The following is an 8,816-nucleotide window of genomic DNA, read 5'->3' as shown; positions in this document are numbered from 1 at the left end:
ATGTGTTTGTTTAAATGTGTCGTGGATGAAGGTAGGTGGTTGGCAGTGGACCTCAGAAACCAACAGGAGCAGCCTTACCTCTCACACCCTGTTTGGCAATGTACGTGGCTTGACCAAACATTTCACCTCCCAGCGATGCACCCCCAGGGGGAATGGGACATTCCAACCCTCCCCACACCTCCCACTGGGCCAAACACATTAAGCATATTGCAGTATCCTCTTTTGGCCTTAATTAGGCTTTGTTACATTAATACCCAGCAGCTTTTGTTCATTCCCTCTGGCATTCAAGTGTCACAGCATCAACTGTTTGTTGGCCTCATAGTGATCATGTTCTGTGGGTAGGGCAGCATGAGGCACACAAGTGCTGCTCCACCTGTGTATTCATCTCAGTGTTAACCCCTGTCCACTGTCTGTTTCCCATGTTAAACAATGGTGGGGTTTTATAAGGCCCCCACTAGTGAACAGGCCACATCAGGGGTAGTGGTTTACTTAACTTGCATTATAACCAGTTTACAGCTGGGAATATGAGTATGATTGGGCACCCTAGAAACCTGGTATAGACTTGCATTTGAATAAGTGAGACTAAAAGGGGCGCCTACTGCCCGTTGACAAAGCTTTGCATTTATTTTTCATACATAAAACAAATGATCTTTGCCACTAATACTCAATAACTTTTTTCTACTAAGGATGCAAGAGTGAATCAAACAATGCAGTCCTTTGCTACTCCTCAAATTATTCCATGAAATAAATAAAGGTACAATAACACAATGTGGATGAATGTAGTGTCTTGGATGATCTATGTAAGATGATTTCACAACAGGGAACCGGGAAGATTGGCATGTGCACATAACGGGGTGGTAGTGGGACACAGGAAAATGAAAGCTAGTGGATTATCTCTGGTCTCTTCACATTGAGCTGTAGTCTGGCCAGGGTCCCAGTGGAGGTCCGTGTAGGATGAGACGGGACATCCACCCTATCTTCAACTGGCTTCTTTACACCTAATCAGCCTTGTTCATCTGCTTATCCCTCTCCTCTTTGGTGATTTGAGCTGCAAGGCAATTAGTCTAAGTCGTGAATCATATTTCCAATTCATAAATCAAACATATTAGAACTTATTGTTGGTGATCAATGAATGAGTGATAATACTTCACTATTTTAGACTATTCGATCTAATTATTGTCTTTTTACATTTTAATTCTAGACTATGTAAAATACACTGCTCAAAAAAATAAAGGGAACACTTAAACAACACAATGTAACTCCAAGTCAATCACACTTCTGTGAAATCAAACTGTCCACTTAGGAAGCAACACTGATTGACAATGCATTTCACATGCTGTTGTGCAAATGGAATACACAACAGGTGGAAATTATAGGCAATTAGCAAGACACCCCCAATAAAGGAGACGTTCTGCAGGTGGTGACCACAGACCACTTCTCAGTTCCTATGCTTCCTGGCTGATGTTTTGGTCACTTTTGAATGCTGGCGGTGCTTTCACTCTAGTGGTAGCATGAGACAGAGTCTACAACCCACACAAGTGGCTCAGGTAGTGCAGCTCATCCAGGATGGCACATCAATGCGAGCTGTGGCAAGAAGGTTTGCTGTGTCTGTCAGCGTAGTGTCCAGAGCATGGAGGCGCTACCAGGAGACAGGCCAGTACATCAGGAGACGTGGAGGAGGCCGTAGGAGGGCAACAACCCAGCAGCAGGACCGCTACCGCCGCCTTTGTGCAAGGAGGAGCAGGAGGAGCACTGCCAGAGCCCTGAAAAATGACCTCCAGCAGGCCACAAATGTGCATGACTCTGCTCAAATGGTCAGAAACAGACTCCATGAGGGTGGTATGAGGGCCTGACGTCCACAGGTAGGGGTTGTGCTTACAGCCCAACACCATGTAGGACGTTTGGCATTTTCCAGAGAACACCAAGATTGGCAAATTCGCCACTGGCGCCCTGTGCTCTTCTCAGATGAAAGCAGGTTCACACTGAGCACATGTTACAGACGTGACAGAGTCTGGAGACGCCGTGGACAACGCTCTGCTGCCTGCAGCATTCTCCAGCATGACCGGTTTGGCGGTGGGTCAGTCATGGTGTGGGGTGGCATTCCTCCATGTGCTCGCCAGAGGTAGCCTGACTGCCATTAGGTACCGAGATGAGATCCTCAGACCCCTTGTGAGACCATTATGCTGGTGCGGTTGGCCCTGGGTTCCTCCTAATGCAAGACAATGCTAGACCTCATGTGGCTGGAGTGTGTCAGCAGTTCCTGCAAGAGGAAGGCATTGATGCTATGGACTGGCCCGCTCGTTCCCCAGACCTGAATCCAATTGAGCACATCTGGGACAATCATGTCTCGCTCCATCCACTAACGCCACATTGCACAACAGACTGTCCAGGAGTTGGCGGATGCTTTAGTCCAGGTCTGGGAGGAGATCCCTCAGGAGACCATCCGCCACCTCATCAGGAGCATGCCCAGGCGTTGTAGGGAGGTCATACAGGCACGTGGAGGCCACACACACCACTGAGCCTCATTTTGACTTGTTTTAAGGACATTACATCAAAGTTGGATCAGCCTGTAGTGTGATTTTCCACTTTAATTTTGAGTGTGACTCCAAATCCAGACCTCCATGGGTTGATAAATTTGATTTCCATTGATAATTTTTGTGTGATTTTGTTGTCAGCACATTCAACTATGTAAAGAAAAAAGTATTTAATAAGAATATTACATTCATTCAGATCTAGGATGTGTTATTTTAGTGTTCCCTTTATTTTTTTGAGCAGTGTATATTATTTATAATATCCATGCCATTTGATAAAAAATACCACTGAGGAAATGTTTATGTTCTTCAATAACATTGGGATTAGAATAACATCTCCAGTTCAATTTGTTAATATCAAGATAGATTTTTCTAAAAATCTATAGTGTACAGATGAGGTAAAAGTCTTATACTTTCACATTATCCAATATTTTGTAACATGTTTTACCTTAAATGAAGTGAGATGGACAATGCACATTGTTACATACTGTAACGGATAGTACATTTACATTTTAGTCATTTAGCAGACGGTCTTATGCAGAGCGATTTCCAGAAGCAATTAAGGTTTAAGTATTTTCACCTTTTATTCTTCTCCAGTTAACACAAATGAAACAGTTCTATAATAACGGGATTGACCTCAGTTATTACTGAGTGTGGGGGCTTACCTTGGGGGAAAGTGCCAGGTGCTGGGAATAAAACGAGTAGAAGCATGACAGGACACAGCATGGTGGGGTTACAGACAGAAGGAGAGACACACGTCAGAGGAGATGGATCATGTAATGGTGTCAGGATCCATTTAGAACCTTTACATGTATTCCAGTGTACATTCTAAAGGTCCGTCAGGGAGTTAATATACCCTTATGAAGACATAACGATATGTCTGTATATGTTAACATGAGATCTCAAATAGGAAGAATAGATTTACTGTATTTGCCCTCTAGAACATACTATGATTACCATGATACATGTTCTAGATTTGAACATGCCATTTAACATGTACAAGTAGAATTCTTCCATCTCAGATTTGATGTCCAAATGTATTATTTCATAAGGGAACCCCAAAACATGTTTCAAATATGAGTTGGGAAGCATTCATATATGATGACATTTTCAGACATTCATATATGACTTCATATTTGATGGACAAATATGTACTAAGGGTACCTGTTCCAGACCGTAAACAGAGTGAAGTACATAGGAAGTTGGAAACCTTGACAATCACCATGTACACTCGGTGGCCAGTTTATTAGGTACATCAATCTAGTACCGGGTCGGTCCCCCCTTTGCCTGAATTCTTCAGGATATGGAAACATTGCTGAATTGGTATCAAGGGCCCTAACGTGTACCAGGAAAACATTCACCACACCATTACACCACCGCCACCAGCCTGTACCATCGACACCAGGCAGGATGGGGCTATAGACTCAAGCTGTTTACGCCAAATCCTGACTCTGCCATCAGCATGACACAACAGCAACCGGGATTCTTCGGACCAGGCAATGTTTTTCCACGCCTCAATTGTCCAGTGTTGGTGATTGCGTGCCCACTGGAGCCACTTCTTGTGTTTAGCTGATAGGAGTGGAACCCGGTCATCTGCTTCAATTGCCCATCCGTGACAAGGACCAATGAGTTGTTCATTCCTAGATGCCATTCTGCACACCACTGCGTCGTTATTTGCCAGTTTGTGGCCCGCCTGTTAGGTTGCACCATTCTTGCCATTCTCCTTCGACCTCTCATCAATGAGTTGTTTTCACCCACAGGACCGCCGTTGCCTGGATGTTTTTTGTTTGTCACACTATTCTTGGTAACCCCTAGACACTGTTGTGCGTGAAAAGCCCAGGAGGCCGGCCATTTCTGAGATACTGGAACGCACCTGGCACCGACGATCATATCACGCTCAAAGTCACTTAGGTCACTCATTTTGCCCATTCTTACGTTCAATCAAACAGTAACTGAATGCCTTGATGCCTGTCTGCCTGCTTTATATAACAAGCCACGGCCACATGATTAATTGTCTGTAGGAGCGAACCATTTTCGTGAACAGGGTGGTGTACCTAATAAACTAGCCACTGAGCATACAAGAATGACAATGGAGTTGGCAGTTGGTTGGCAGGCCAGGTGTGTTAAGGAGCTCACCAGCAGAGAAAGGGTGAGTAGTGTTAGGGATACTTACGGCGAATCTCCAGCTTGCACTCCACTGCGTCTTCTCCACTGGCGTTGACTGCTTTGCACATGTACACTCCCCCATCAAATGAGCAGGGCTTGCGGATCTCCAGGGTGAGTACGCCCTGCTTACTGAACATACGGTACTTGGCCTCGTTGGAGATGTCCATCTTGTTTTTGTACCATGTCACTTTGGGCTGAGAGAGAGAGGTTACAATGTGAACTAGATGTGCCTAAAGTAATGCATGTGGCAAAAAAAATGAAATAATGTCTATCTGCTATAACTAAGGCTCATAGTTTTTACTGTTTTACTGGTCAGGACATGCTTGACATCCCCCTACAGTATTAGTAGCAGACATGATGATAATGTAATAGTCGTGCTGATTTGATGGTCATTCTGATGGTGATAAATCACTATATCATTCATGGTGAGCAGCATAGCCTTTGTCTCTGTCATTCTCGCCTGTATAGGGACACCTCACCTTGGGGATGCCTCTGACGGAGCAGCTGAGGGTGGCGTTGTAGCCTGCTATGACTGAACGGCTCACTAGAGGGTGTGTGAACTTAGGCGCCTCGGAAAAGTCATGCTCCTTGTAGGTTGGGGGCTTGTATTCGAAACCTGATGAACAGATGAATAGATGCAGTGCTCAACCTTTGTTCAGAAAGTTTATGGGTTTTTACACAGGTGGCAGTAGGGGATGTTTTTTTAAATTAATTTCATATGAATGCTGCTCCTACATACATGAGTGTATAACTATTGTTTGTTTATAGTTATGATGTCATGGTGGTATTACTGCCATGAACGGTGCATCAGGTATGGGAGCCCACCTGTTTTCTGGATGTAGGCACTGTCTGCTGAGAAGCAGGGCTCTAGGCTGAGGCCTACCATGTTCACAGCGTAGATACGGAAGATGTATTCATTCCCCATGATGAGATCAGCCACCACACAGTTAGTTCGCCTATATAGCTCATAGACAGTGTACCATTCCTGAAAACCAACCATATTTTAGTCAAACTCTTCATTTTTAAGTGAGACAATATTTTAGGGCTACCAAAATACTACAGAACAACTCAACCACAATGTAAGTGTAATGTGTCTTGAGAGAATGAGAATGCATGCCAACTCCATTGAATGTTTGCCAAACAAAGGGGCCCAACTGTGTTATATTTAGTAATGGGGCATCTCCGATATCCAAATGAGATATTGTTCTTTGTAACATGATAATCTCATATCTCACAGCCTGCCATAGTGAGATGTAGGAAATTAATTGGGTCTAATAATGACTTGTGTGAAACCTGAACAGGGAGCTTTTTATTTAGCCACTAACCTTGCAGCTCAGAAGCACAATGGGTTTCCATCACTACACAGACAAGCCATGTCCAGTATGAGGCCAAGGCTGGGGGCTAAAAACAGGACGGGCTTGGCTTGCTGTGCTCTGGGTGGCTGCCTGGGGCGGTGGAAGGTGGCAGTTGGAGCTCAAACAAACAGGCCCAGCATGCAGTTTTCCTTGCTCACAAAGGCTCTCTGCCTAGCTGTGGCTGACTGTGTGTCACAAGAGAGGGTAAAATACCCCTCGGTGACCATGTATCATTCTTCCCCTCACATAGTGTACATACATGAGTCAATTATGGCCGTGTGTCAGAGAGCTTAGCTACCTTGCCTTGGCACTCAGAGCTTGGCATAGTTCACTCTGAGCCCAGCCAGAGAACTAACAGCTAATTATCAGGCAGCTCGCCCTCTCTCACACACACATTGGGATGACCTCTGTGTGTCAGTTAGAAGATAAATATTAGCCTAATCATCATTTATAATATAGATAATGCTTTCCTGAACCTGCCATGGGAGGGGCAGTGTATAACTTTACTCATTCAATATTGTCTGACCAATATTAATTGCTAGTTTTCTGTCGTATATGAACCTCTTGCTCAAATTGATGAAGAGAACATTTTCATGTTAGACACTGCCCAGCACATTGACTCTCACCATGGTCTTCTTGTCAGCCTTCTGAACCATGTAGCCGGTTATTTCACAATTTCCATTGTCCTTGGGTGGCTTCCACTCCAGAGCCACATTGAAGCCCCAAACATCCATGATCTTCAGTTTCTCTGGAGACCCAGGCAAATCTAAAGATAAGAAATAATATTTATCGAGTCAACATACTGTACCATAACTTTACCTTAAACTCCAATCCAATCATTCACAGAGAAATGTAAACCACACGGTGGGTACACGTAGAATATGTTATCTTAGGGACAGGTGTGGTTTTGTTTCAATATCCAACGATAATGGGACCAGCTTGCGGGATAGCATAAACCCATTCTGAGTGAACTGATAGTGCCACTGATCAATCATAAAACATTTCTATTCCAAACCATTAGAGTTGTGAGGAGTCCTCACCGACAATTTGAATTGAGATGCTGGCTGTGTCCTCAACATTCTCAATCTGCAGCTTGACTTCATACTTCCCAGAGTCCTTCCTCTCTGACTTGCGGATGAACAGGATTGTGTCGGTGTCGCTGTTTCGGACGCTGACCTGCTTCGGGTTCAGATGCTCCCCATCTTTACTCCAGGTGATCACAGGCCTAGGCTTGCCCTAAAATAAAAAATAATAATATAAACAATCTAACATTTTTTTAGAAAGACCAAACCAGATTCTGGAGGACTACAGTACAAGTAAGTTAATATGTGTGAAATATTGGTTTTCCTCAGTAACCTACGTTTACTAAATAATCATTACAGGTCCAGGGGTGATGATGATTTCAGTACATCTCCAGACCAAGACATTTGAAATATGATATTGTTCAGATATTTGTATGGCAGATTTGAACCTAGATAAATGTTCCTAATGAATACAGTAGATGGTGGTACATTTGGCAGTGGCCCAGACTCCTTGGCTTGTGGTTTTCAGCAGTTACTCACTATGAGCTGCTTAAGATAATCATGTCTGTATCAGTTATCAGTCTGTCAATTGTATGTGTTACTAGGATACAGTTTCAAAACTGAAGCTGTATGTATTTATAGTCTTGAGGGAAAAGCAGAAAGGAATAAAGAGACAGCGTGATTTACTGAGGTATTTTTGCAGACTGTAGTATACTGTAGAATTTACTGTTGTGTTTTTGCAGTAATTTTGTTTTATTATTTTGACGTACAAATGGGAGCTTTCTCCTTGAGGAAACCTACTGGACAAATTTTCCAAAACCTATAGATAGGTAGGTGTCACGCCCTGGTCTTAGTATTTTGTGTTTTCTTTCTTTATTTGGTCAGGCCAGGGTGTGACATGGGTTTTGTATGTGGTGTGTTTCGTCTTGGGGTTTTTGTTAGGTATTGGGTTTGTGGCTTAGTAGGGGTATCTAGCATAGTCTATGGCTGTCTGGAGTGGTTCTCAATCAGAGGCAGGTGTTTATCGTTGTCTCTGATTGGGAACCATATTTAGGCAGCCATATTCTTTGAGTGTTTCGTGGGTGATTGTTCCTGTCTTTGTTGTCACCAGATAGGCTGTATAGGTTTTCGTTACGTTTGTTGTTTTTGTATTGTTCGTGTTTATTCTTTATTAAACATGTATCAAGAATACCACGCTGAATTTTGGTCCGACTCTCCTTCACCACAAGAAAACCGTAACAGTAGGACTAGTATTCCATAGTAAACTAATATTTTTTTAATGTCGGTAGCACCATTCCATAACTCAACGTGCACCAAAGAAAATGAAATAGCAATTTCATTCAACATATTTCTCTTATGGGCCAGGGCACCAGCATATATACAGTACATTCAACCTATAGAGTGTGAAGGGTGTACTCTACCCCATACCTGGAAAGGGATCACAAGGTTGATTGTCTCCTCCACTTTCTTGATGAGGGTCTGGCGGAGATTTCTAGGAATCCAGATTTTGGGTTTCTCTGTTAACAAAAATGTCATAAGATGTCAATGAATAAAAGTGTTTGGGTACAGTTTTGTGGTGTGCGTGTGCGGGGAAATTGGTAGGCTTGGGCGGTATACCGTCTTCTCAATATTGTCAATCAGGGGTGTCAATTTGGGCTGGCTTTAGGACCATGCAGACACCTCGAAGTGGGCGGGAAGACTGTTTGCCTGACTGCAGGTGAACAGCCCAACTTTCCTCTCAA

At 43.5% G+C, this 8,816-nt stretch overlaps 1 protein-coding gene across 4 annotated transcripts in view; it reads right to left on the bottom strand.

The window, feature by feature from the left end:
- Window positions 1-599: 599 nt before the first annotated feature.
- The window catches only part of LOC110526520 (myosin-binding protein C, cardiac-type), a 40,432-nt gene continuing 32,215 nt past the window's right edge, over window positions 600-8,816 (bottom strand). For 2 of the 4 annotated variants that reach the window (XM_090238785.1, XM_090238782.1), the window contains 8 exons: window positions 8,503-8,591; window positions 7,093-7,288; window positions 6,679-6,818; window positions 5,523-5,682; window positions 5,177-5,313; window positions 4,705-4,891; window positions 3,197-3,217; window positions 600-1,048 (listed from right to left, as the gene is read on the bottom strand). In XM_090238785.1, coding sequence (XP_090094911.1) covers window positions 999-1,048; window positions 3,197-3,217; window positions 4,705-4,891; window positions 5,177-5,313; window positions 5,523-5,682; window positions 6,679-6,818; window positions 7,093-7,288; window positions 8,503-8,591 — 980 coding nt within the window. In that variant the 3' untranslated portion in view covers window positions 600-998. The remainder of the gene's footprint in view (window positions 1,049-3,196; window positions 3,218-4,704; window positions 4,892-5,176; window positions 5,314-5,522; window positions 5,683-6,678; window positions 6,819-7,092; window positions 7,289-8,502; window positions 8,592-8,816) is intronic. The other 2 variants (XM_090238783.1, XM_090238784.1) reach the window with 1 other exon arrangement.

Source organism: Oncorhynchus mykiss, chromosome 6 (genome assembly GCF_057628025.1).
Source record: "Oncorhynchus mykiss isolate SJ-2025 chromosome 6, ASM5762802v1, whole genome shotgun sequence".
Taxonomy (NCBI): domain Eukaryota; kingdom Metazoa; phylum Chordata; class Actinopteri; order Salmoniformes; family Salmonidae; genus Oncorhynchus; species Oncorhynchus mykiss.
This window is presented reverse-complemented; position numbering and strand designations above follow the sequence as displayed.